Below are 27,861 nucleotides of genomic sequence, written 5' to 3' on the forward strand. Positions count from 1 at the left end.
CAAAGGCAAATCTGCATCCCTGGGGAGCATCCCTGGTGGCTCCCTGCTCCCAGCATTGCTGGATCAGCCTTGGCTGGATCCTGCTGGTGTTTTTTCATACATCCAAGTGTATTTTGCTAGGAGCTGAGTTTGTGTGCAGTTAAACCTGGGCCTGAAGGAGGATGCATCCGTGGACTGTCGCGTGTGCCATTTGGCGGAGCTCATGGAGTCTCGGCCAGCTTTCGCGCTCCCATCGCCTGTCACCTCTCCCATTTGTCCCCCTGGCTGTCCCCAAACCAGCACAGGGCTCAGGCTGCTTTAAAGCAGCACCTCCACGAGCTCTGGAGCCCGCATGAAGAGTGGCTCTGTACATACAAGCGAGCGGTTTGGTTAATTAGAGCTCCCTGGCCCTCTTCCAGCTGGACATGGGCACCGTGGCCCTGGAAGCACGGGGTGGCATATCCTCGGGACAGGCACCTGGGCCAGGGCTCACACCCAGACCCTGCTGTGATGCTGAGAAATCGGCTAACCTAACACCTTTTTTTTTCTTTTTTTTTCTCCTCATGAAAGGGTCTCTAATGGTAGTTTAGTGGTTTAAAGCACCTTGTAGGACTATTAACGTGAAAGCAGCGCTGGTACAAAAGCCATATGTGTAACTGAGCGTGGAGGTGTCAATTCAATTAGCGAAGTGCTTGGAGGGACATCTGTGAGCAGGCGGAGAGGCTTCCTTCCCTCCCTCCTGTGCCAGTTCCACCAGCACCGCGAGTCCTGCCCCTGCCTGACCCCGGCCAGGCTCGGTGTTGCCATCTGTGAAAGGCGAGACGGTGTCACCAGCCTTCCTGGGGGGGAAATTTCTTCATCTTGGAAAGAATTGCTTTGTCCTGGGGTCTGGATTTGCATCCTGCTGGAGCTGGTGATGTGCAGGGCGAGCAGCAAATGACGGGTTATTAACCCTAAGGCCCGATGGGTGCTCCTGGCACCCTTGGGATGGAAATCCAGGAGGATAACGGGAGCTGCACCTATGTAGGAGCATCCTGCAGCCTGCTTGGTGCTGTGTCACCCAGCCCTGATGCCACATCTGGGCTGGGGTCGTCCCCGCAGGACAGGGCATGTGGCCAGCCCCACTGATAACAGCAGTGTCGTGCCCTCGGCAGCCACTAGCAGACACATGGGAAATAGTAGTAGTAGCACGGCCTGTAAAGTGATGTCTTTCTGGTTTAAACCCTCGTTTTCCAAAAATTTGCATTTCTGGGGGAATTCTTATGAACTCTTCTAATGGAAAACAGACCGAAGGACTTCGGTCTCTCGTTCTGGGGGAAGTCAACAAGTCCTTGGAGCTTGGCGTGCTGTCTCTGACTTTTCAGCCCAGCAATTAAGACAGATGCCCCATTTTGGAGGTTTTGGCAGTGAGGAGCACCTGTGGTGTCGGGCTTGATGCCTTGCAGCAGTTGGGGTGATGCTGGCAGCATTCAGCACCTTCTGCTAACGGGGGCTGCGGTGGGCAGGGGACGGGGACGGTCGGATGGAGCATCCACAAAGCATCCCATGGCTGTGAGCTGGTTATTACCAGGTGTACAAACCAAATTGTGAATTGTAGGGGAGCGATGCAGACCCTAGGGCTTGCTCACCCTCTGCCTTGATGCGCTGCTCCATCACAGCGCAGAGGCGAGGAAACATTTGGCTCTGTGACACCTTTGATGCCAGAGGCTTGCTTTGAAGCCGTGACCCTCCCGGAGCAGCTTTGGTGCTGCTCAGCTCCCAGGTTTCCTGTCTCAATTCATCAAGAGCGACCCACGAGCTGCACAAGCGGTGCAGTCTTCAAGTGGGCGACGTCCGAGAGGCTGCGGATGCTGACAATAAATCCGATTAGACTTCCATGCTGTTGTTTTAAATGCTCCGTGTGATGCTTCCGACGGCATTCTGACTTCCTTGGTAGGACAGCGGTAGGATCTAGAAATATCCGAGGCGTTAACCGTGTCTGCCTGTCTCTGCCTTCCCGTCCAAAGATAACAAGAGCCGCAGGCGAGCCCTTCCCCCAGAGCCGCCGGGCTCGCGGTGCTTCTCAGTGCATGTTTTGGCAGCGAGAAAATAGCCTCGAAGTACGGCAAGAGACAGAAATACGCCACAGCATCAGGAATCAAACAGTCTCTGTCAGGACAGAGCAAGAGAACATAAAGGTTTTTTTCTTCCTTTCTAAAGGCGTTGGGAGCAAAAAGCCTTTTTTTTTAGGGGTGGAGGATGGCAAAGCCCTCGCCCGGACCGGAGAAGTGATTCAGGCTGGCAGATTTCAAAATGAAAACACCACTGGGGAAAAGCTGACTTTTTAAGAACGACTGGTTTAAGAAGAAAAATCACCTTCTCTTTGCACTTTTGCTGACGTTATTCCTCAATCTGTGTTAAGCACCTGAAGGCAGCGCCAACTTCTTGGCTCTGCCACGGGTTTTCGAGCCTGTTTGGGGCTGTGCTCTCCCTCGCCTGGTTCCCCAAAACCCCAAGACCTGCTCCTGTGCTCCTGGAAGATTTGTGTTCCCTTCTGTGCCCACCTCTATCAGAGCAGGCTCAACCAAAGCGTGAGAGGTGATGTTAATCAGGCTGGGTCGCTCTGTGATGAGCACAGGGAAGATTAAAAAATTTCTCTCCCTTAAAAAATAAAAACCAAACAGCCCTACATCCTGCATCCTGCGAGCTCAGCTCACCTTTTCCAGCCCCCAAGCATCCCTCCAGGCTGCTTACAGGGCTGCTGGCTCCAGAACAAGCTGCCAGGCACAAACGGGGCATCGAGGGCTTCCAAGCTCCCTGCAAAGCTGGCCTGGCTCCACCAGGTACCAGCAACGCTTCCCTGGGGGCAAACCCAAGCACAGGCAATGAATAATAAAAGATGCATCAGCACGCAAGAGTCGTTGTGCTCCATTTTTTAGTGGATATTCGGTTTTTGCTACAACTGTACCTGCTATGACCCTGGAGTGGTGACAGTAAGGTGCCAAGGGAGGAGGAGAGATTCCAAATGTGGCTAAGAAATGCCTGCTTGCAGTAGTAGTATTAATAACAGTAATAAAGGTCAGATTTAAACCAGACCTCTGTAGTTTGGAGGAGAAAAAGCCAAGAGGCAGAGAAGAACTGCATGATGTGTCAGGGATGCCTTCAGCAAAAAATAAAATTTTAAAGGGAGCTGCTGCCCCTCCGCTGCCACGTCCCCGTGTGCTTTCCCAGGCAGCACCCCGCATGCAGTGCTGTGTCTGGGCCCAACCGCATCCATCTGTGATTTGGCCTTCTGCAGAGTGATGTTTTTACCAATTTTTGAACCAAATCTTCGGTCTTTCGGAGGTGAGGTGGCTCGAGACGCCCGCAGGTTTGGTCGGATTCTCGGCGTAGCGCTGGAGAGCGCGGGCAAAAGGCGGGATGGAAATACACAGCGGGGCAGGTGAAAATTAAGAAGAGGTGAGATCTGTTCCTCCTGAAACCTCCAGACTCCAGCCAGGAAGATCACCTGTTAAAAAATAATTTTAAAAAGTAAGAAAAAATAACAAAAGCAGGTAGAGAGCTTCACTCCCCTTACTTTTCCCACACGTGTTTCACGGTGCTGAAGTCACCTTGTCGCTCAGCACTGTGGTTTCCACTTGAGTGAGGTGTAACACATCCCTGAGTGATCCTGTAGTAAATACGGTGATTCATCCTTCCTGCCGGAGTGAAAAGGGGAGGTGGGGATGCCTGTCAAGCGCTGCACGTCCTGGAATTAAACGTGGAGGGATTCTGAATAACCTCCGAGTTCGCAAAGAGAAGCGCTGATTGTAGTGTCGAGGTGATATTTAATGGGGGAGCAACCAAAGGGACACGCTCGTTTTTAGGCACCCAACAAAAAATAAAAAGAAAAGAAATATATAAAAAATAAGTTTAAAATAAAGTAATTGGAAATTAATTGAAATTGAATTTTAATTAGGTGCCTGAAATTGGATCGTCTGGGTCCCTGGGGGTCCTACCGCTGTCTCTTCCCTTTTTTTTTTTTAACCTTCTGTAAAGAAAATGCCAATTAATTTTGTAGAAGTGCTTTAAATAACTTCACGTCTGCCACCTGTTGCACGTCAGCGGGACTCAGACGTTCAGGCGTTTGGGATCCCACGTGCACTCGTAGCTACAGAAGAGCTGCAAAGGAGGAGAAGCAGTTGGGTCTTGGCGTCTCTAAGATGCGAAGTTTTACGTAAAAGCAAGAAAAATGGATCTTGTTCTGCACTGGAATATCTCCTGCTTGGGTTTCCCTTTCCTGGCTGGAGCCAGGGTTCGGAGCCTGGTGAAATCATGGTTGCAGGACCCACGTTGCTCGTTGCTTGTAGAAGAATTATTTGCAGCCAATGCTCAGCATCCCAGTGCCTTCACCTGCCTCCAGCCCACCTGGAGCCCCCCTTGAATTTCTGCTCAGCCCTGCACCAGTGCTGTGGGATCAGGGTTTTGGGGGGTCCTGGAGCACCCCTACCCCTTCAGGACACCGACATGGGGTGCGATCCCCACCAGGGATCCCCCCAGCAGTGGAGCATTTGCTCAGAAAGCCACCTCGGAGGCAGCTCCCTGTGCTTATAGGGTGAGGCGCCCACCCCAAAAAGCTGCTGGAGCCCCGTGCCTGGGTGCTGCCGGCTTAAGGGAAGGCACAAGTGGCTGTTTAGCTGCATCTTACTCATTTTGCTGGTTTCCACATCTCGGCCGGCCCTGAAGTGAAATCATCCCTCAGCATTTAACTAATGGAAACTTGTTTTAGGTGCCAAGATAGGTCCTGCTGCCTCTGAAACTGTTTTTCCAAAAGCGCTGGAAACATCGTGCGGCCGCAGCTACCAGACGTGAGGCGGGGTGGAAACGTTCGAACCGAGCTGGGTTGCCTCTGATCCCGATTTTCCAGAGATAAGGTTTGAGCCCCCCCGCGTCGTATGGCAGCAGAGTGGGGCTTGTTTGTCCCTTCGGTCACAAGGATTTGTGTTTCAAGCCAAATCATTTCATTTTGGCTGAGCGGAGGACCTCAGAAGATGAATGGATTTCTTCTGCCTGCTTTCCTATGCTCGCTCTCATTGTCAGAGCAACGTAAAAGCTCCTTGGAGTAATTAGGAATCTAGCCCTTCATTTTTCTGGTCTCTTTCCTTCCTTAAATCAGGGGGGAGTGCTCGTTCCTCCTGTCCAGCTCAGGCTGCACGCGAAATAAAATCCTCCTCGGTGCAGCTCAGGGCTGGGTAACTCAGTGCATAACGCTGGCTTGAGCATCTGCCTTCCCAAACGTGAGAGTCGAGAAGAAAACTGATTTCTCTTTGCTTAAAACGAGGTGTGTGGCTGCTCAGGTAGGGCTGGGGAACCCTCCGGGGCTCCCGGGTGCTGCGTGTACACGGAGCTGTCACGCACACTTGGCTGTTTGTCCTCGCTGCTAATTTAAAGGTCAAAGCCTTGGAGGTTTCCCAGTGTGCATCGTGTGCCGTGATTAGTTTTTCCATGCAAAAGAAAAAAAAAAAAAAAGTTAAATTTGCCAGTAACGTTTAATTATTTTCCAATTAATTTAAGCTTTGCTGGAGGAGTTTGCGCCGGGCGGCCGCGGGGCATCCCCGGAGCGAGAGCCGCGCATCCCCTGGAGCTGCCTTGGGCATAGGGGCAGGACGTTTTCTTCTTCCTTTTTTTGTTTTTTTCTTAAAAACCAATTCAAATTTCAGGTATGAAAGTCTGACGAGGGGAAATAATGCACCGGGACATTTGTTTGTGTTTTTTTTCTCCTTCCCTTTCCCTGTGCATGCCTGTAGGGGAGAGAGAGTAGCACCGGTGGGATGGGGGCAGGCTGGCTGCTTTTTGGGGCACCCAGGGGGTGGTGGGGTGGCTCAGAGGTGGGTCTGTGGGCTTTAACCTGACATTGTAGGGATAGAAGATCCTAAAAATGATCAGAGTCTCGTCTGCTGGTCTCCAGCAGCTTGGTGTTTGGGCCGGGTGTTGGGGAGGCTGGAGGGTGGCAGCAGCTCCGGCAGGATGGTGCCGCGTGCGAGTTCGCCGTGGCGAGACGAGGGGCAGGGCTGCTTATCTAATGACCCCCGCAGGCTAATTATAGCAAGGAGCAGGAGTCGAAGGAATGAACTTTCTGGGCCTGACTCATCCCCTTTGCTCCTCTCTGGCAGCGCTGAGAGCGCAGTGGGTGGGAATGTCCCCAGAGATGCTTCCCACGTCTGACGGTGTCCTTGGACGCGGGGCGACGGCTTCGCCCGAGCCATCTGCCCGGCATCCCTGGGGCTGCCTGAGGATGCTCTCGCCTTTGCTCGGCACAGGATTGCCCCGTGCTCGCTGCAGCCCCGGGAGAAGCGAGGAAAAAGCCCGTCGTCCTCTTCCCACCCCCCGCAGTTTTGGTATTTTCGCTCCGAAGGGAGCCGGAGGGTTTGTCTGGCGTGACCTCTTGCATAACGTGGGGCTGGAGCCTTCCACTCGGTAATTCCTGAGTCATGTCCCGGGCGTGTTTGAATTGGGCCATGTGCACCTAATTAGGGCAGAGCCTCGTTCCAAGGGGGCTCCTTTTCAATGAACACTGCTGAAAGGTGAGCTCCTGCCCCGAGGCAGCGCTGTGACCGACCCCAAACCATCACCGGAGAGCCCCGAGCGAGAGATTCCCCGTCGCCCATCCGATTTATCCCCAACTCCCGTTTTCTTCACTTTCACCTGCGCCTTTCCGACCTCTCCCCCTCCTCATTAACCACCGGAGGAATTAAAGCATCGGCTCGCCCCCCCCTGGAGCTGATTTCCGCCGCCGTGCTGCACAAATGGCTAGCAGTGATGTACCAGTGAAAGAATGCAGCTAACCGCTGTCGGCCGGGATCTTCTCGCGTCCTACGGAAACTCCACATTCTTCGGCCAGCTTGCGGCATGCCAGCACATTCCTGCTCCATGAGGTGGAAGCAATCCTGGTAGTGTGAGCTGTGATTTCTGTGACTGGGGTGGGGAAGCGCCGCTTTAAAAATACTCTTAATTATATTCCTTCTCGGCAACGCATCAGCGCCGTTTTTAGCCCATTACGAACGCTGCGATTTTTCTCTTAAATCACGCCTATTATCTGATTGACCTAGTTCTTATTGGATTTTTTATTATTTTTTTTTTTTTGCCATCGCGAAATGTTCTATTTTCAGGCACTTACAGCCCTTAAAGAAGAAGGAGAAGAAGGAGGGGGGGAGAAAAAACAGAGCCTAGCCCTGTGCCGTGCCCATCCCGTCGGCACCTGGGGGCACGGATGGAGCACCGATCCCTGTTGTGGCCACAGCTCTGTGCTTCTCCTTCATCCCTGCCTTCATCTCCTTCATCTTCTCTCTCCACGTGCCGCCACCGCGTCCATCCCTGCCGGCTCCCATCTCCCAGAGGGGAACCAGGGCAGGTCTGGGGTGCTGGTGGAGGTGGTGAGGGGTGGGTGTGAGAGCCTCAGCCCAAGAAGAGCTCTTCAGTGGGGTGAGCCGTGTCGCAGCAAGCCTTCCAGCTCTCATTTTCATGCAGAAAGAGCCAAAATTAGCCCAGGTAGCGGTGCCATCACTCACCCCATGGTACAGATGCTGGATGCTGCAAGGAGCCAAGAAAAAAAATTAAGAAGCCCAGCGGTATCGGGCTCACTGCCCCAGCTGTTCTGGCTCTGCCACGATACCAGGAGCACATTTTTAGGTTGTGTTTGCCATGGATCCGGTGGCCAGCCCTAGGGGTCTTTTCCCTGGAAGCCACAGCTGAAAAAAAGCCCTGCGGGGCTCCAAGCAGCCTGCTGGGTTTTTCATTGACCTACGAAGACAAAAAATCCCATTTCTGGCGACGCAGCCTGTACTGATGTATTGTAAAACACACTGCAGCACAAACGTGCTCTGGTTTTTGATGTTTAGCATCATCTTTTCTTAGGAAACCTGTGTAACTGTCCAAACACACGTATACGCACATACATGTACGTATAGTCAGTGCTGCACCGAGCTTTTTTGTCTGACCTCTTCTAGTCATGGGGATCTTGCCTGCTTACTTCTGCTTCTTGCAGATTCCTTCCCAAAATCCCTGTTTATCAGATAAAAATATTCAGGTGCTGGGTATCCTTTTCGTGCCTGTGCCCTGGAAGCAGGGGTTTTTGGAAAGATGCTGACAGCAGGAGCTCAGATTTCTTTCCCATTCAACACGTGGAGGCTGGCAGGACGGACGCCCTTTCCTCTCCCCTATAAGCTGCTGCCTCACCTCTGCAGGCACGAAGATCTTCAAAAAAAGGGCAGCGTGGTACAAAGCATGTCGGTGGGATAGCTACGAACCCGAACATATCCACTCCACGAGATGGAAAATCATTCACAAGTCCCCAGAGCACGGCACATGCTCCCGAGGAGCTGCTCTAGACAGGCTTTGTGCAGGGCAGACAGAGAGATGGGAGCACACCGTTTGCTCGGGAGTAAGAAATGGAAAAACCTCGCCCCAACCTTTTAATAGCGACTCCTCTGGATTACATTTTTATTGACTTGTTTAAAATACGACGCAGGCAAAATCTGTTTCTCAAGAGTGACTTATGCTGGAGTTAAAAAACAGAAAGCAAATCTTGTCTGCCAGCCAAGCAAAACTTGGATTGGCTATTAAAACCCGGGTTTTGTTGGCTAGCATCGGATCTGATTACATGGAAGTGTGGGAGCTAATGCTTTCTAAAGCTATTTTTCCAGCCTTTCAGATGTTCAGTCCTATCACCTACTGTATTTGATCAGCGAGACTTCCCTCCGCACCAGCCCTCTGCCTTCTAATCAAACCCGCGTGTCTCGGCGAAGCGCAGGAAAAAGCGCTTTTTGTTCTAAATATTTATCTTGAGGTAAACGTAGCCCTCGCTGCAGACAAAGGATCTGCAGAACGATTCTGCTGAAGTGCAAAGGAGATGGAGAAACTTGTTGATGGCGAGCATCTGACCGGCTGTGCAGTTTTTGCTGTGAGGAACGGCGATGAGGAACTGTCTCAGCAGGTGGAAATCACCCCGCTCCTGTTGAAGGGGCTGGAGCTGATGGTCGGGCTCAGCCAAGAGGATCCGTGCATCTCTGAGTGGAGCAGGCTTTAATTTTGACCCTGCAGAAGATGCGGGTGGAAGCGTGCAGCCCTGCCCTGCTCTGCCAGGGGGAGATGGGGTGATGTGTGCGGGGTCCTCAGGCAGAGCAGCTGCCCCGTCCACCCCTTAACGTGGGGTTTTCTGATCGAATATTTCTCTGTCCTGGAGGTAACTCCTGTGTGGATGACTGGAAGGAGCCTGGAGATGTCTGTCTGTCTTTCTGGCAGTGTTGGAGTGCCCTGGACACATGGGTCTGCTCTTAAAGTCTTCCCATAAAGAAGATTGTCCGAGCTCCTTGTCCCAGCGCTTTGATGTCCTTACTGCAAACAAATTTTCCCAAAATAAACTAAAACTCCTTCCAGCGCATTGCCCTGAGTCCTCTCTGTGCCACCAGCCAACCTTTCGTTCCAACATGACAGCAGATCTTCGGGACCTCGTTTCTGGGGCTTCAGATGGGAGGGTGAATTTACAGCGTCTCAGCTGGAAATAGCTCTGAGGGAGCTCCCTGGGAGCATTTTTGGTGCTCTAGGTGGTGGTCGACAGAGGTGATGTCTCCCACTGCTGCTCCTCAGCGTCGTGAGGAGCTCTGCTGAGACGTGTTCGCCTTGGGTCTGGCGTTATCTTTGCATCCTGTCTGATAACACACACAGCACGGGGAGCTCCTGGCCTGAGCAAAGGTGTTGGCTTGCTCCAGCAACGCAGGGGCTCACGCTGCTGCTGAAGGCCTCGTTGCGCTCTGTAGCGTATATTTTTGTGATAGGAATTCAGGAAATGTTGGTTTTAGTCCCCTTTTTGTGAGCAAACGCCTTCAGCTGGATGACACCAGCATTCAGCTGGTGGTAGCCGGGGAGGAGGAGCAGGGGTTGGGGCTGACACAGGGAACGTGCTGCTTCTGAGAAATCCAGTACCAGGTCGAGCTGTTTAATTACCCGCTTTGTCCCCCGGGCTAGAGTTTGTTTATGAAAGATGGGTTTTGTGCAAGAGCCGCACCAGGCTTTGTGTGTTTTCACACAGAGTGTGCGCCTTGTTCCCTTATTCCCACCCCACTGACCGCTTGTGGGGCTGGCGTGGACGTTCCTGAAGTAATGATCTGTCCTGTCCTGTCTCCCCATGTTAATTTGTTGGGTCCAGCACTAGGAAACCAACATTTCCCAGTGTTTTGCAGGGTTGGGGCTCTCTACACGAAGCCCACAGCAAGGCTGGCGTTTGTGGTGTTGGCTCTTAGGTGAGGCCTTCTTGCCTCTTGGCGTTGAAGTGTGGAGGAAATTGGTGCCAACAGCTCTGATCTGGCTGCAATCACGTTCCCAAAACCTTTTTTTTTTACCTTTAAGGCCTCTCCCTGTGTGTCGTGAAGGTGCCAGGGGTATAACAGTGGCCACAAAGCCTGCACAAAGGCCATGAAGAAATGACAGACATCTTCCCTCAGGGTCGCACACTGGCTGATCAGATGGGACTCCTCATCAGCATGGTTTTCCCTCAGAAATCCTTCAGGAGGAGGTTGAAGATACCCCCAAAGTCAAAGGCTAGGAGACTTCTCCAAAAAAATGGCACAGAGAAGCCCCAGCCCCGCTCACCTGGAGAATCCCAGAGGGCTTCTGCTGCCCCATAGATGAGGAGGGTTTGGGCCCAGCTCTCCTGTCCCCATCCTGCAGCGTCCCCGCTGCTCGTGGAGGGTGCTGCTGATGGCGAGCCATTACGAGGACTTTAAGGATGAATAATGTACAAAGTCTGAATAAGCAATATTGCTAGAGGAAGCATCTGGGGAGCTGGTTCATCTTCAGCAGCAAGGATGCTTCATTAATCTCAGTGAGTAACGCCAGGCCGTGAATTATTTTCATAATAGATGCGTTTGCATAATGAAAAGTAACTTTGCTTTGTCTTACACGGCCAAAAATAAGGAAAAAAAAGGCATTTTGAGGCAGCCCATCCCATCCTTAGGAGCAGAGGACAGCAGAAGGAGCCAGCCGTGCCCCGCAGCCCTCTGTGTGCCCCCGCTGTACCCTTCACACCGTGCCTTGTGCCCGTCCTGCCACCTGGAAAATCTGCAGGAGAAGAGTTAAAGAGAACTCCTGGGGCTTGCAGGCATCAGAAAATATGACGAGCAGCCCGTGCAGCGCAGACCACAACAGAATTCAGGGGCTGCGGCGCGAGTCTGCAGGAAGCTGGGCTGTGTGGCGAGGCCACGTCGCTGTAACCCAGTAATCCCTCGAGCTCGGGGGGCTGGAAGCGGGTTGCATTTCAGAGCGGGGAAGCTGCTTGGCCAGGCTGGAGAAACCGGCGTTTCCTTGCAAAAGCAGGGGCAGAGGGAGCTCCTCCGAAGGCGAGCGTTGCACAAGACGCTGCCGGGGTTATGGGGTGCCTCCGATTTCCATGGGTTTGCCCAGAAAACACCCCAAACAAAAGCAAGTGGCAGAAGTGCTGTCAGCCTCCCAGTTCTTTTTTTTATTTTTTTTTCCATTTTTTAGCATTCACACGTTATCTTCTTTCTCTCTGCTCACGTCCTGCGCTCTGCTTGCAGAGATGCCATCAGGGCTTTGGGCATCTCAGGTGCAGCTTCCAGTCACCCGTGGGAGATGCACGGCTGGATTTACCCATTGCAAAACCCCACTTCGCAGCTCTCCTGATCTACCAGGTTTCTCCGTGCTCATCACCGTGTTGCCCTGGGGCTGTGGTCGTCACTTGTGCACAGCAGCGTGGGCTGGTTTTCTTTCCATGCGGGTTTTTGCAACGCCTTGCTGCTGCCCAGGGGAGAGCAACAGGATGCCCGGGAGGCGATTTTCCTCTGCAGGAAGGTTTGTGCCTCCCTCTCCCTCCTCAAAAGCACCTGGCTCCCGTTTTGTTGGAATTTTCTTCCCAAATGCGACGTAATTCGTTCGAGAAAATGAAAACTGAAATCCTTCTTCTTGCGGTTTCTTGGTAGCTGAAAAAAACAAACCTATGGCAGGGGAGGAGGAGGAAGGATTTCATTAACTGGAAAGAGCTTGGCAGGTTTCAGGCACTGAGAAGTGTTGAAATCTCCATTGGTAAGAGCGAACAGAGCAGGTGCTTTTCTGTGTTTAGTCTTCGGGCTCAAAAAGTTCTTTTAAATGGAGATTTTACCACCCTACAGAAAATCTTGCCCCGCTGGAGCCTCGTTGCAGCGGGTGTTGAAGGACAGTCTTGGCTTTGGCTCCCTAAAGGTGTAATTAATTTACAAGGGCATCGCCGTGCTGCTGTTCGTTAAGCTCAATGTCCGTGCTGACCCCTGTGTGTCGTGGTGTGGTCCTGGGGTGAAGAGCACCAGGAAACCTCCCCCGTGCCAGCGGCGCTGCCGGATCCTTGCACCCCCATCCCTAAACCAAGCCGTGCAGCTCCAGGGATGCTTTCATGAAACAGAAATCGAAACCTGGCGAGCAGCAGTTTTACTCCAGAGGAACAATATTGCTCTTTGTTTTGAGGTCCTGCAGCGTTTCGTGGGTCTGCAAGGAGCAGAATGTGAAAGTGCTGGGCAGGAAGGGCAAGCCGGCTGCTCCAGCGTGCCAGCCACCAGCGGTGAGGGGCGCCTTTTCGGCCGTGTCTCCACCTTGGGAGCGAAAGAAATCTGGGAAAGGTGCAAGCTGCAAACTGATTGTGCTCAGCTTTCCCTGCACACTTCAGTTTTTTGGCTTTCAGAGCCATTAGCGAGGGTTGTCCTAAAAAAGAGGAGCCCCATCCCGCTCCGTTAATTCCTCCTCTGCAGCAGACGCACAGATTTCTCCCCGTGTCCCCTCTGACTCAGCCCCATCTCTCCCTTCCCTCCTCTTCCATGCTGTCACTTCAGGGCACGATGGAGGGGGTGGCAGGAGGGCTGCCCCCACTGCCTGTGCCGTGACTCAGCACCAGGAGGGAAGGATGCCTGTGGGAGGGAGGGAGGGAGGGAGGGATGCCCGCGTTGCCCAGCTCCTTCTCCTCCATCTCTCAGCTGGCCTTGGCCAGCATCATTTTCCCTTCACCACCCGTGCAGAGCCCAGGCTGAACACGCAGCTCGTTACCCAGGCAGGAAATGTTGTCGGATCTCGGATCCGATCGGATCGATGCACGGGCAGCTCGGCCCTAATTGCTTTTTTTTTTTTCCCCGCGCAGCGTGAAGCAATGAGCAGTCGAGCCGTTTCCCCACACCTCCCGCAGGGCGGTGAAATCTACACCTCGAGCGCTGCACAGAAATGTTTATTTTCTTTTTTTTTAAAAAAATCCCAGGTCTGTTTTCCCCGGGGAATGCCTTCATCCAGCAGAGCAGGCTCCGGCAGGGTCCCGAGGGCAGTAAGGCAGCATCAGGGTGCACGCAGCACGAGGCGCTCCCAGCACACCTGCGCCGCATACCGCTGCTTTCCAGCGCTATAAGTCAATTCAGAACTGATATTCTAGCCAAACCTCAGGCTGAATCGCAACCTTTCTCATCTTTTTAAATGGAAAAAAAAAAGAAAAAGTCCCGGGGGAGCTGCGCAATCTTTGCGCAAGCGGGTTTTGCGCAAGGAGTTTGTCGTAGAAGGGTCACCTGGCGGGCAGGGACGCTTCACCAGCCGGTCCAGAAGCTTGCGAAAATGCTAACGAAGAAGGGAAAATCGTTATTTTAGTCTGGCCTGTGCCATGTACGGTCCCCCTGGGTGGTCCCAGATGCTGGGATGGGGACCTGGTGTCCGTCCTGAACCCTGGCACAGCGGGGACCCCGGGTTGGTTAGGGGTGCAAGAAGCAGAGTGCCAGCAGGCGTGGGCACGGCGTGGCACAAACCTTCTCCAGCTCCAGGTCTCCTCTTTCCACAGGGGAGCCCCCAGGGCTGAGGGCAGCTCAGTCCCAAGAACGTTGTGCAGGCAAGGAAAACTTGCCTTAAAACTCCTCTCCTTTTTTTCCTCCAGGCGTTGCGTTTCCTCTTAATACGTGGAAATTACATTATGGGCCAGCGTGGTTCCAGCACTCCTTTTATTTTTAACGTTTCCATGTCTGCTGTGTGACAGGAAGCAACAGTGGTGGCCCGTAGCATCCCCAGATAGGAGCTGGGTTGTTTTATCTTTCCTCTTGGCCACGCTGAATTCTGCTGAGCGCGTCTTGGCCACGCTCCAGGACGCCGGACCGAGCCCACCGTAGTCAGAGGGAATTGAATAATCGCCGCTTTGCGGTAATCGTAATGCGGGGAGGCACCCAAAAAAAAATTAAAAAAAAAGTGTTTGCAAAACGCTTTGAGGATAATGACAGCCTGGCTTTATTTTAGGAGTGCCGGCGTTGGGGTGCGCGCTGCGGATAGCTCGTTAACACGCAGCAATTAGAGGATGGGACGAGAGAAATTCAGACTTCCCTTAAGAAGGGAACAGAGAGGGGAGGGCTCCGCCGAAAATAACCGAGCATCTCCCCGGCAGATGGGCCTATTCACGGGGCTAAAACGACTCGGGATGGGGATGAAAGGAATCAGCATCTGGTGGCGAGGGTCGGGCAGCGTCCCGTGGCGTGGGGGTGACCAGCTGGCCCCGGCTCGGCCGCCCGTGTGGCCCCGTGCAGGGTGTTTTCAACCTTTCCCCTCTCGCAGACCTGCGGGTATTTATATTTTTTCTTCCTCCAGGGGAGGTGCGGATTCCTGCGGAGCAAATGCAGCCTGGCTGGCAGGAGGCTGGCTTCTCCCGGTTCCCTTTTATGGCCCTTCATCACCCCGCTGCGGGCTGGGACCTGCCAGCAGCGCCGGGTGCTCTGCTCCGGGGAAAACCCTACAGAGGCTCACACCTGGCTGCCCGGTGCACGAGCTGGGGTGCCAAATGGATATCCCAGCCAAAACGAAGCACGGGGAGCCACGGTTTGTGGCCACGCTGGATGCTCGGGCTCTGTCCTCCTGCGTCCCACGTGGATGCGCGCTGGCCGTTCCCCGGAGCAGAGTTTTGGGGTGCGGAGGAGCTTGTTTAAAGAGCTGCTGCCCCTTCTCAGCTGGAGCAGCAAAAGCCTTGAGTATCAGCAGCCCGACCTAGGCTAAAATGACCTTTTGGGGTTTATTGCCCGCTGTTCCCACTGTTATTTTTAGCTGGTTCGTGGTGCAGCCCCGCAGAGGGCTCGGGGTGCACAGCCCCATGCGCCCCACTCCCGGAGCACCCCGTGGCAGGAGGTGTGCAAAAAGCAAAATTCATTTCAAAGCTCTGCTGCAGTGCAAGAAAACACCCGAAAGCTAAAATTTACATCCCTCTCGCCCTCCTCGTGCATGGGATGATGTTGGCAGGGCCTGGGTAACGATCCCATTAATTCCACGGGATCGCCGCGCTGCGCAGCAAGGAGAGGGGCAGGAACCTCGGGCAGAAGCCGCTGCCGAGCGGGGGGTTGCCTTCCTACGTAGCCACATTTCTCTGGCTTTTCCTTCGGAGCCAGTGTTCCAGGAAAGCCCATTAAAAGCTGGCAGCCGAGCGCCGGCGTTGCGATGCGGACGGCTGGGGATGACGGACGGCGCGAGGTGCCGGTGGGAAGGAGGGGAAAACGGGGATGTTCCCACTCCGCTGAGCTTCCTTCCTTTGTGTTTCCTATTAAGCCCGGGGAGCCGCGCTGATGCGGCTGCTTTTGCAGCCTTCCAAGCTGGGATTTAATTGCGGATGATTTCATCCCGGCCTTTTTTTTTCTTTTTTTTTTTTTAATGTCGAAGCCAGCGGCCTGCGTCATGCAGCAGTGAAATCTCGGCAGGTTTTATTTGCATGTGAGTCACCGAGCTTTTCCAGCTGAATGTCACCAACTTGGAATTTTTCGGCTGATTTTTTGGTTTTTGTCTCTTGGTGTTTTTCCACCGGGCCCTGCCGCTGCCCCTCGCTCCCTTCGCCCCCGCACAAAAAAAAAAAAATATAAAAAAAAAAAAAAAAGGAGGAAAAGGCTAAAAGTGACTCGAGCCGGGCTTCGAGCTGGCAGTGCGAAAGGCCGGGATTATGAATGCTCGAGGCGGGGGGAGGCAGAAAAAGGATGCTTTATGTTGCTCCCAGGGAAGGACCGAAGCCAAGTCAAATTGAGGGCTCTAATTTGGGAGTGGTGTTATTACAGGTCAGAGGGAGTCAGTTGCTGGCTAAATCGGGAGAGCTGTCACATGCAGGAGCTGCAAATGCTGCTGGTCACACGGCCGCAGCACGCAGTCGCTTGTACAACTCGCTTCGCTTTTGTTGACAATGCTGAAAGAAAAAAAAAAAAAAGAAAAAAAAAAAAAAAAAAAGAAGAATCTGTTTATTTTCCCTCAAAATATAGGCTCGGTAGCAGCGGCCCTCTGCCTTCCCTGCCTGCTCGCCCCGGCCCTCGCCTGCCCTTTGCACAGGGAAGTTTATAAATAGAGCAACTCCTCCATTATGTGCAGCTTCAGTCTCTTTATTTTTATACTGGAATCTGTTCAATGATTAACAGTTTCAACCATGTGCTGTATATCAATACCTTGCATACCCTTCATAACTTATTTTTAGTATTATTTTTTTCCCCCTCCTAAATCCTTTATCCATGTTAGGCAACACAGTTATGACAATCAGATGATTTTTTTTTTTTTTTTTTAGCCTTTTGAAGAAACCTCTCTGCATTTCAATCGAGCTTTGGCTAAAAGGCTTTTTCCCGATTGAGATTCAGGAGTCAGAGGAGTATTTCCTCAGCGCGTGTGCTCGTGCCTGTAATCAGCAGCGAAAGCGGGGAGGAGCTGGGCTTTTTGACGGATGAGGCTCGCAGGAAAGCTGCAGAAATCACACGTTTTGGTGCTGTTCGGTGCCTTCCTGCGCCCTGGGGAATTCCCCTCAAAATGTGGATCGGAGGGCGCGCGGCGCCACTCCAGCGATGCCACCCCAAGGCAAGGGGGAGCAGGCACCGAGCCCACCTCCCACCCCTACCCCAGCTCCCCAAAAGCCCCCAAAACGGTGACATTTTGCTGCTGCTGAGCTCCCGGGTCCCAGAGGAGATGGGGACCGCCGCGGGCCAGGCTGCCTCTGCCTGTGAAACTTTGCCCAGCAGCCAGCAAAAGGCATCTGGCCCGAGCCCTCGCGGGGATATCTTTGTCCTGAGGGAGGGACGGCCGGCTCGGTATTTCTGTCTCCGTGCCGCATGCGCAGGATGCGATGGATTCCCATTCCCTTCCTCTCCTCCTCCTCCGACCCACGAGCAGCAGCCAGCCCCGAGGCAGTTGTGGTGTGGTTTCTGCCCCCTTAGCTCTCGTCCCTCAGCTGGCTCCGGGCTCCCGTTTCTGACACCGATCCCTTTTCCCACGTTTTTCTGCCCAAACTCGGGCAGAACTTGTGGGATTTCCACCCGGCGGCCCTGTTGCACACCCGTTGGCACCGCTTCCCTCCGTGGAGTCATCGCTCGACGAGGCCGTGCTGCTGAATTTGGGGACACGAAGTCGTCCTCCCCAGGTGTCCTCCGTGCATGAACCTCACCTCGATGCCATCGTGCACCGGCGTTGTGCAGGTCCCCGTGGCACCCGTGGGGCTTTTGCTGAAGTTCCCCAGCAGATCAGCTTTGCTGTGACTCCGTGAGATGCTCTCAGCCTCGCAAAGCTCTGCACCGAATTAAAAGGCAGGTTGCTAGGGAGTGTTATGGTAATGCTCGGTACTCCGCTCCCCAGCAAAAGCGTGCAGCGGGTAGGGGCGAGAAAACAAACCCATAAAACTTCCCACCCGGTGCATGGTATGAAAACAGAGCGTGCTTCTGCTCGCTGTTAAATATGTCATGGAAAAAGACTCCCGCTCCTGAATTTCCTGGAAATCTGCTTTGGGCTGCAAGCTGTAGTGGCTGCAGCGGGTTTAGAAAAGGAAAAATCCCCGCTCTCGTTGCCGTCTGCAGAAGCACACTTAATGATTGTGCCATGCGATTCTCCAGCGCTAAAAATACACTGCCTCTGGGTGCGTACGAACGGCCTCACAATAACTGGAGCTCTGGCAAGCTCGCCGGGTGTAGGGGGAAAATAGTGTGAAAAAAAAAAAGCGATTTTTTTCCCCCTTTTACTCGTTCTGCAGCACAATAGAGCCAGGCTTTTCTGTCCTTGCAGCTCCGCACGAATTAAAGGATGTTTTTGTGCAGGGACCTCCCAGTTCATTCTGCTTCTGAGGAAAATAATCGGCGTTTTGCTCCCTTCTGAGCTTACAACTTGCACGGGGAGCGCTGAGCTCCCTGCCCTGCTCCGTGCCCGCTGGTGTGGTCGGGGCTTTACTGGGCTGCGGGGGGTGGCAGGACGAGGAGATCTAACGGGGTTGGGGAGTTTTGGAGGTCACCGCGGTGCCTCGGTGTCACCTTTTGGTGACGTTGTCCCTAAGCTGCTGTGAGATCAAGGAGTGCCACCAGAGCTCGAGACACTGGAGCATCCTTTGCACCGATCTCTTTGCCCCAACGAGGGGACCATACGTGACAAAATGGACTCTGGACGGGGCTGTGGAGAAGTTTTGGAGAGCCCTCTGGAGCTGCCAGTGCTGCACAGCTGAAGGTGGTGCCCGGGGCGAGCTGCCTTCAAAAGGGCAAAGAGCCGAGCAGGGCTCGTGTCTCGTCCTCTTGCTCTTTGTTTTGCTGCCGTTGCTGCTGTTGTGTTGTGTTTTTTTTTTTTGTCACAAGCTGCGTGTCATATGGTCACCAGCGCCGTAGCCTGGCTTCCAAAGGAGAATTGCGAGAACTTGGCTCTTTTTCAAAAGCCAAGTGCTCTGGAGAAGCAGCAGCCAGCTCCGCGATGCTTCTCCCCGTCCACCTCACCCCTGTGGCCGGCTCCCTCTGTGTCAGACCCTGCCCTGGGGTGACGTGGGACCCCTGGGTCTGTAGGTGATGGGGTGGGTTCTCCAGGAGGGGATCTCCAGATGGCTGTGGAGAGCAGAGCACAAACCCTCCTGGTGTCCCATCCTCATTTTAAGACCTCCTGCCTTTCCCCAGCTCCTACCCACCACTTGTTAGGGGAAAAGATCACGGCTGCTGCTTCCTAAATGTCTTCCCAAGACCTTCATGGGAAGGAGAGGGAGCAGAAAGCAAGCTGGGAGGTTTCCTTGGCTTTTTTTCCTGCCGAGTTCCCCATCACCCCTTAGGATGAGCAGTCCCCGGGGTGCGGAGCTGGCTCCAGCAGGCTCGAGCGCTGCCTGGCACCTCTCCCACGTGCTTCAGGCGTACAGGATGAGGTCCTGCTGCTGAGCAGGCATAAATTCAACCCCTTGGAACCCAGCAGGGGGAACCGGTGTCGTCTCACCTGTCCTAGCCACGGTTTTGCATCAGTTTTGGTGAGAAGAGGAGCAGGATTGGGCTCCCCCAGCGCTCCCGCAATAGCCACGCTCACAGCTTGCATCTGTCTGCTGCCATTGGCAAGGCTGCAAAAATCTTTGTCGTCGAGATAGGTTTTTTTTTTTTTAATTAGCGTCGGTTGCCATAAAGAAAAGGCACATGCTGAAATGCTTATTATTGGCCTCTCGTGGAGGGGAAGGCTGCCAGTTTTCGGCGGCGGGGGTATTGATGTGTTCTGGATGGGGTACAGAGAAGGTTTCCAGCAGGGTTCTCGCTCTGTTTGCCTGAACGTTGCTCTTTTGCTTGGGAGTGATTTAGGGAGAGAATGATGTAAATTCACCCAAACAAAGTGCTGCGAGCGGTTCTGCGTGCAGGTGCTAATTACCGCAAACAGTAATTGAAATCCCTGCCTCTGGAAGCACGCTGCACCCTCAGGTCAGAGCGCGGGCACCGCGTCCCCAGCGGGAGGAGGAGACCCGTGGGGTGGATGGCGTGGGCTCAGACCACCTTGCGGACCCATAAGTCCTGCCAAGTCCTTGATCGGACAGAATTTGGTCTGAAATGTGGTAATTTGTTGCTCTTTTGGTGTAACTTTGCCCCGAAATGTGCTGCGTGGGGCTGGGTACGGTCACCCCGCACCACTCGGATTTCCACCCAGCTGAGTAATATCTGACTGGAGATGACAGGAGGCAGCAGAAGTGTTGTAAGGGGCTCGGGATTAACAAACACAGAGCCACAACCTTCCAGGGACACAACATTTAGCTTCTAGTGACGTTATCAGAAACAGGAGTGGAAGGAGACCAGAGGAGGGCAGATTCCCGAGTGCCACTGCTTGAGAAGATGCAGGACATCAGAGCTCTCCTTAAACCAGCCTGCAATTTATCCCGAAGCTAAAACCAGATAAATTCAAGCTTAAATCACCTAAATCCCACTGGAAATCAAGGCAGACTAAAGTGGTTGGGAACAAACAGCCAGTAAGCGTAGGGATGGGGATTGTCCCTCGGTTGGTGGCACGTCCCTGGGGGATGACTTTTTGGCCAAGCAGAGGTTGTAGGGCTGTGACAATAGACAGGGTGAGGTTTCTTGATCCCTTTTGCCCTGAGCTTCATGAAGCAGGAGTCCAAGTGCTAATTTGTACGCAGAGAAGAGCGGGTGGGTGCCTCAGCTGAGCTCTGCCCCGCACCGGTGCCGGTGCCGCATCGGCAATTCAGGAAGCCACAAACAATGGGCAGCTCTTCTGGGAGCGCCGCCGAGGAAGGGCTCCCCTTCACGGGCATTTTTACCCTTCCTGCACATCCCAAAATAACCATCGCCTGCACCAGGCTGGCCGACTTCGGGCTCGTGTGAGGTTGTTGCAGTGGCATAAACACAGAGGGAATTTCTTCTTAGGGCTCACCACTTGGTGTAGTCCATCCCTTGCAAGATCAGGGATCCCAGCCTCAATTTTTGGTACAAACTCTGTTTTTTTTGTTCTCCTTGGGTACATCGGGGAGCGCCGTTGTGCAGAGGTATCTGCTTAGTCAGTGCCCTTCAGGTACACGCAGCTACCTCTTAGTCATTTCTTGCTTGAACAAATTATCTGAATGCGCTTTTGAGAACTTTTTATGGAAAATGTTGTTAAACTGAAAACAAGGGTATCATAAAACAGTAATTTAAGAGCAGTTTGCTGACGACTGGAGCCCTTGAATGCACTGACTTACCATTGTGGAGCGATGATACCGAGCCTGCTATTTAAACATACTCTTTGTCACTCTGAAAATCCTTGGGCAGTTTTTAAAACACTTCCAGTCTTTAATTGTCGTCCTTGTTACTCATTATGGGCTGTTGTCTGGCTGATAAATCACACATCACTCATATCACCCGCCTTGTCAAAGCCCCAGCTGACTTATTTGTCTGCTTCCCTTGTGAAACGTGCTACCTCCGATATGACAATGGGGTAACCCAGTTTCTGCCGCAGCTCTCTCTGCTCTGCTTTCAGAATGAAAGGGTTTATCTTGGTGAGGGTGGTGGTGTTTTGCTTTTAATTTTAAGCACTTGAGAGATACCGTGCCTCTCCTTTGTTCCTTGGAGACACCTCGCCTAATGAGACAAAAGCGTCCCCGTGCGTGCACTGGCAGCTCCGCTCGCCCGTCCCTCTGTGCAGGTGTCTCTGTTTTCGCAGCAGGAGCCAGAGAGATCTGTGTGCAAAAATCAAAACCAGAGAAAAAAAAATAAAAAATAGGTGTTTACACACCTCGAGGTTTCCAAATGCAGGCCCCTGCACCGTGCGTGTCCGTGTGTCTGTCCACCCAGACTGGCTTTACCCTCTTCAGACTGCTCCTGTGTCTTCCCTGCACGTCTTTAATGGCTCCGGGAGCTCCCCGGGCCTCCTTGAGGCTGAAATAACTGAGTCATCCAGCAGGAGACAGGTTCAGAGTAAAGGAAAGCCTGGAATCCCCCGCCACGGGATGCTGAGGGCATTAGCAGCTTGCGTGCATCCAGAAGTGATGATAAGCGGGGTTGTGAAAGGGGAATTCAATGAATGCTTAATAGGTGGACAAACGTCACCTCTTGCTCAAGCCAGAAGTCACTTTTCTTAGGGACAGCGTGGCAGGAAACATCACAGCACCCGTGTCCTGCTGTCACTGTAGGGCAGCACAAGCTTCAGCCAGGGGAGGAGGTCCCAGCGCCGTCGGGTGCTGTGGTTATTCGCCGGCACCCTCCTCGTGCACGGGCTGTGCTATATGGCAAAGATATCACGTTGGCTAAGTAGTGATAAATTAGAGGGCGGTTTCACAAACCACCTGGTGTGGTTTCACATACCGCCATATGTGGTTCGCGTTTTTTAACTTTGGGGTTTCCCCTATGCTCAGATTCATCGGGCTGCTGCAAATAGTCACAGCCCTGCCATCCCGTAGTGCAGCAAAAGGTGGTGTGGTTTTTTTTGGGTTGTTTTTTTTTTTTTTTTTTGTGACAGCATCAGGCATCCTTGAAGCAGCAACCAGAGGAACTAATGAGGCTCTTACCTCATTAGTGTCCACACCTGCGACCCCGTGAACACCGCAGGTAGTGTGCAGGGACCGTGGGAGCCAGAGGCTGGGATGCGTCTTAGCCCCATCCGACCGTGGGGGGCTGATTTTAGCAGTGAAGGGAGAGGCATTACAGGGTCTGGGCATGTGTGACAACAGGCAGGGAGCTGCAGCAGGCAACGCTGTGTTAGGGGGGGAGGTTTTGGGGGTCGCCAGCCCCTCTGCCCCCCGCAGAGGCAGCCCCAGCTGCCCACCCGGCGCTGCCCTCTCCAGATCCCCTGATTTCTGGCAGATAGGATTACGCCTGACCTTCCGCCCTGTCTCGGAGAGAGCCAAACCTCTTTCGGATCTAATTATTTTTCATTTTTGTTTAATTGTGCACATCCTGCTGCTGGCTGAAAAGGAGCACGGCTCCTGCCGGGGCCGGGAAAGACGCCCACCCCTCGTCCACAGCGGGCTTTTGGATAAGCTCTCCATCTTTTGGGGGTTGTTATTAAACCCCCTGTATCTCTCTGAAGTCCAAAGCAAGTTTCCCAGGCAGTGGTTCTGCCACTGTCTGGGGTCTCTCCAGTGGTGGCTTCAGACTCAGACCCTGTGCAGGGAAGAGGAGCCCGATTAGGGCCACCTTCATCCCCCCCATCCTCCTCCTCCTCTTCAAGGAGTTGCACCGGGCTCTGCTTTTCCTGCAGGTTTTGCTACATCCATAGTTCCTATGCACTGACTTCCCTTAGCAGTGCGTTGCATGCCTTTTTTTAGTGATTTTTGTATTTCTCAGCTAATCCATGCTTCTGCAGAATCCTGCGGGCTGTGCCATGCCAGGGGCCGGCAGTGCCTGCCTAAAAGGGCTGCCAAGTTGACCTGACAGCGGTGAGAAATGTGGGGATGGTAGGAGAGACCTGAAATCCTTCTGCAGGAGGATGGGAAAAAACAAGCCGGGTTTCTTGCACCAGGGACTCACCCTGCCGCAGGTCTGAAAAGCACATAGCATGGGCAGAAGGTGTTGTGCACAACCAGTTGCTCTTAAAAATGGAGCAACCTGGCCAAGCAATTGCCTTCGTCTACAGGAGGTGATAAAAGGCATCGTGTCGTTGCCCGTGTTTGGTTTCCTGGTGCTAGCAGTGGGGGCTTGGAGGTGGTCACAGGAGGGGTGGTGGGAAGGGGCTCGTGTTGAGCTGCAGCCGCTGCTGTTTGCAGTCATCCTGTTGTCCTTGCAGCACAAATCTGCCTTCGTCAGCTTTGTAAAATAATGCTTCAGACTCGTGTGGACTTATGCACACTCTGGAACCGATGGGAAAAATAGCGAGAGCAACGAGTAATAGTAATGAGACTGGTCTGCGGCCAAGACCGAGTGCTTCAGGCGGAGAAAAGCTGCACAGGCTGCTCTCGCAGAGGAAGTTATCCCAAATTCCCACCAGCAAGGGCGGAGGGGAAAGCAGGGATGGGACCCTCCCCACTGCAAAGATGCCTGAAGGTGTTGGGTGATGCTTCTCTGCCTGCAGCCTTGTCCCTCTGTGGGACCCCCATCAGTGGGTGCGTGGTGGCAGGCAGGGGTGGCAGGGAGGTGACAGTGAGTCCTGTGGAAGGCCTGAGATGCTGCATCCCACACAGGCATTTCCAAAAGCAAAGGGTCTTCAGCACTGAGGCTGCTTTCCTGGCCTTTTTGTGTTTTTAGTTACTCTGTGAAACAGTGGAGCTGCACTAAGGTGTTTTGAGGGCAATCTTGTCAAAATACCCCACACTCGGTGGCCAGCTCAGGGCAGGGGGGTTGTGTGTGGGTCCCCCAGTGGGTGGCAAGCAGGCTGAGCTCAGGATGGTGAGTTAAGACCCAAGATACAATTCTCTTTGTATTGCCTCATAAACTGTGTGTGTGGCGTTCCCATAGCAGAGAGGAGCCAGAGTCCTACTACACCTCTGTGTTCTTCACAAGCTCGCTTAGTTCAAGCTCATTTTTCCAAATCCAGTTACGAGACACTAAAACAACAGCAAACAGGGTGTGAATCCACAGCATCTCCGCAGGCACAAAGCTCTGATGTTTCTGTCCTGCCACAAACACCATGGTCCCTTCCCTACCGGGCTGGCGAGAGGCCGGGAGGAGGCCGGGGCTGTGGAGAAATACACGGCGACCGCCACAGAAAGTTCCAGCGGGAGCCACCGGCGTTTCCAGCAAGCCATCTAGTGGCTTGCTATTAAAACAGTTGCACGCCTCAAAACGGGAACGTGAAGTGGAGAGAGTGCCATTGCGGGGCCGGCCTGCAGGGTTTGGCCCCGGCTGTGGTGGCCAAATGCGAAGCGGCGGCCCTTTTTAGGGTCGTGGTGTGAACGGGTGTTGGGAGTGTAGGGTTAGCTGCTGCTGCTGTGCTTGGGATTTCCCAGGAGAGAACCTACAGGTGAACATCCAGAGCTTCATTTCATGGGAGGGGGTTCGGTTACCTCAGAAATACATAGTCAAAGATTTAGGGCAGCTTCCTCTACAGTACGGGTAGGAGATGTCTGGCAGAGACAGGGAACGCGCAGAGGAAAGTCTGCGTTTCTGTGGTGTTTTTTTTTTTTAGCATGAACTCAGCACTTCACTTGGTAAAATTTGGGGTCAGGGCGCTTAAAGGAAACAGAAGGAAATAATTTTTCAGAGGCACCCTCAGGCATGACCTGCTACAGGGACAGAAAAGGGCTCCGCAGAGGGCTTTGGTGGGCTGCGTGAGACGGGCTGACCGGTGGCTGGCAAGGGTCGGCAGGGCCTTCGAGGGAGATCCTGAGCTGTCCCGGGCTGTTATTTTATAAACTGTCCAGAAAGACCTCAGGGTGGAGATTTTACAATATCCTTAGGCGATCTCTCCCTGGGTGTCCCCATCCCCATAGGAAGTATTTTCTTGTCTGACCGCATTCTCCCGTGCTGCAATTCAAACCTATAGCTGGCATCCTCAGGAGACACGGAGAGCAGCTTGTCTGCGTCCATCTCCCACACCTCCGTCAAATGACAGCCTGGCTGTTGCATTTTTTGTGCACAACGTGGCATTTTGACTGATGTTCACTCTGTGACACTTCCCAACCCCGGGCTCTTCCCCATGGGCCTGTTCTCCGGCTGCTGCAGCGCAGCGGTTCCTTCCCACCTGCACGCACAAGTATGCACCCTACGTAGTGCTGCTCTTTTTTTCTTCATTGCCTCCGGGTCTCAAGATTATTTGACTTCTAATCTAGTTTACTGGAGTGTTTTCATTTCTCCCAGTGCGATACCCGCGCCGCTGAATGCATTTATCACATCACCCATATCACCAACAAAACGCCGGGTAGTGTCACACCCGGGACAGGACTCCTTGCTCAGCGCATCCTCCCCGTCTGACGATGAATCACCAGTAACGACTCTTCCCATATGGTTTTCTGATGAGTTGTGTGCCCACATTACAGTAGTTTCGTCTGAGCGTGTTTCTCTGGTTTGCTGGCGAGGAAGCCATGTGCAGCAGTGTCTAATGAATATCAAGATATATGACGCTTACTGCTCCTCCAGCTATTCACAGGCCAGTTACTCTGTCGCAGAGGGAAATTAAATTGTTCTTGACAAATCTGTGTCAGCAGTCACTTATCATCTTGTTATCTTCTGAGTACTTACAAATAGCTTGTTTCATTATTTGTTCCATCAGTTTTCCACGAGTTCGAGTTAAGTGACCAGTTTGTAATTCCCTGGCTTCCCCCTTTGCATATTTTTAAAGCTAGATCCTGCATTTGTTTCTGCTTGTCTTCTAAAGCCTCTCCTCTCTGCCGTGAGCTCACAGACCAGCAACAGCTCTGCGGTTGCTACAACTGAGCCCTTCCCTGAATTCCTCGGGGGCAGGTCGTCACGCCGGGCCAGTGAGCGGACCAGCGCCTTGCTTCGGCTGCTGTCCCTCTCCCGATGCCCCTGCGGGACGCCTGCTTTCTGTTAGGGCTCTTGCCCGTGCCAGCTCCTTTTCTATTTCCTAACCAGTGCTTTTAAAAGGTAAAGCTTACCAATGAAAGGGTTTGGCATAATATTTTGCGTAGTCTGCAGCGATGCTGGGATCGAGACGAATTATAACTTGGATTAACAATAAGACGACTTCACTGAGCAGCAGCAGAGCTGCGTGGCCACGGAGGCAGGTATGGCCAGGGAATTTCAGAAGTGCCCGGTAGCTCTCAGGGCTGAATTTGGCACACTTTGCCTTGAGCTTGGTTGTCGGAGAGCAGAGACCTCCTGCCTGGGAGAGGCATGTTTGGCGGAGCCTAGGAGACGTTCGTGCAGTGGCATCAAGCGTGCAGGGATCCCTTTGTTGTGTATTTACCCCGCTTGAGTCTATTTATTTATTTATTAGATCTGTTTGCTGATTTCTCAATTCTCTCTCTTTTTTTTTTTTTTTTTTTTATTAATTCCTTCAACAGGAATCATTAACCAATGGCAACAGGAATCCAAGGATAAAGTGATTTCCCTATTGTTAACCCACCTGCCTTTACTGAAGCCCGGAAACATCGAAGCAAAAGTCGAATACATGAAACTCTTGCCTAAAATCCTGGCCCACTCGATCGAACACAACCAACACATCGAGGAGAGCCGGCAGCTGCTGTCCTACGCCTTGATACACCCCGCCACCTCGCTGGAGGACAGGAGCGCCCTCGCCATGTGGCTCAACCACCTGGAGGACCGCACGTCGGGGAGCTTCGGCGGCCAGAGCCGGGGCCGGTCGGACTCGGTGGACTACGGGCAGACGCACTACTATCACCAAAGACAGAACTCCGACGATAAACTCAACGGATGGCAAAACTCTCGAGACTCGGGCATAAGCGTCAGCGCTTCCAGCTGGCAGGACAAAAACCTGGCGTGCGAGAACGGCCATCTGCCCCTCTACTCCTCCTCCTCCGTCCCCACCACCATCAACACCATCGGCACTAGCACAAGCACGAGTAAGTACCGACGGCAGCGCTGCTGGGGAGCTGGTCCCCCCCGTCCCGCTAGAAAACATTTCTTTGCCGTGTTTAGCAAAGGGGCTAGTTTCATCCGGGCCATAGAAAACTCCCCTTTATTTTTTTTTTCCCCCTACCTGCTTTTTTTTTTAACTTTTATTTCCTGCCTGCCTTTTTTTTTTTTTTTTTTTCTCTAATCCTGTGGGATTTTCAAAGAATTGGCAGCCGGAGAGGAGGGAAAAACAGCCAAGAAGCTGTAAGAGCAAAAAACGCGCGTTATGGAAGGCGGCCCCTTTTGTTTCATGCAGCTCCAGCTAGGTTTGCAGCTCACTTTCCAAAAGTTCCCAAAGCGAGCGGGGAGCTAATGCTTCGCTTCCAGAAGTGATCTGGGGACATGAGAGCCTCCCTGGAGGGAACGGGACTGGGGCCCCAAAGCACAGGCATCGTTCTGGGAAGAGGGGCTGGGATCTGGGGTCTTCAGGGTGTATCTGAAAACATCTCCCCCTAATCTGCAGTGCGTAGAGGTGCAAAGCTGATGGCGATCGGGGGGTGTAAACGCACACTCCTCCACATTTTCCAGGAGGTGGAGAGTTGGGAAGCTCTTCCCCTTCCTCTGGCCCTGCCAGGTTTTGGGGAGTGCCAGGCTTTGGATGGTGCCGAGCCCAGCCCAAGGCTTGGACACTCGGCGATGCTGCAGGGTGCTGCTGTTGGAGCTTTACTGCTTATTGTGCATGGAGATGTGGTGC

General features: G+C 53.2%; 1 protein-coding gene across 2 annotated transcripts in view; it reads left to right on the plus strand.

Annotated features, from left to right (window-relative positions):
• SAMD4A (sterile alpha motif domain containing 4A) overlaps positions 1 to 27,861 on the plus strand; it is a 71,683-nt gene that overhangs the window by 16,631 nt on the left and 27,191 nt on the right. For both annotated transcript variants that reach the window (XM_032189001.1, XM_032189002.1), the window contains exon 2: positions 26,597 to 27,115. In XM_032189001.1, coding sequence (XP_032044892.1) covers positions 26,597 to 27,115 — 519 coding nt within the window. The remainder of the gene's footprint in view (positions 1 to 26,596; positions 27,116 to 27,861) is intronic.

The sequence above is a fragment of the Aythya fuligula genome, chromosome 5 (genome assembly GCF_009819795.1).
Source record: "Aythya fuligula isolate bAytFul2 chromosome 5, bAytFul2.pri, whole genome shotgun sequence".
In the NCBI taxonomy this organism is placed as follows: Eukaryota; Metazoa; Chordata; class Aves; order Anseriformes; family Anatidae; genus Aythya; species Aythya fuligula.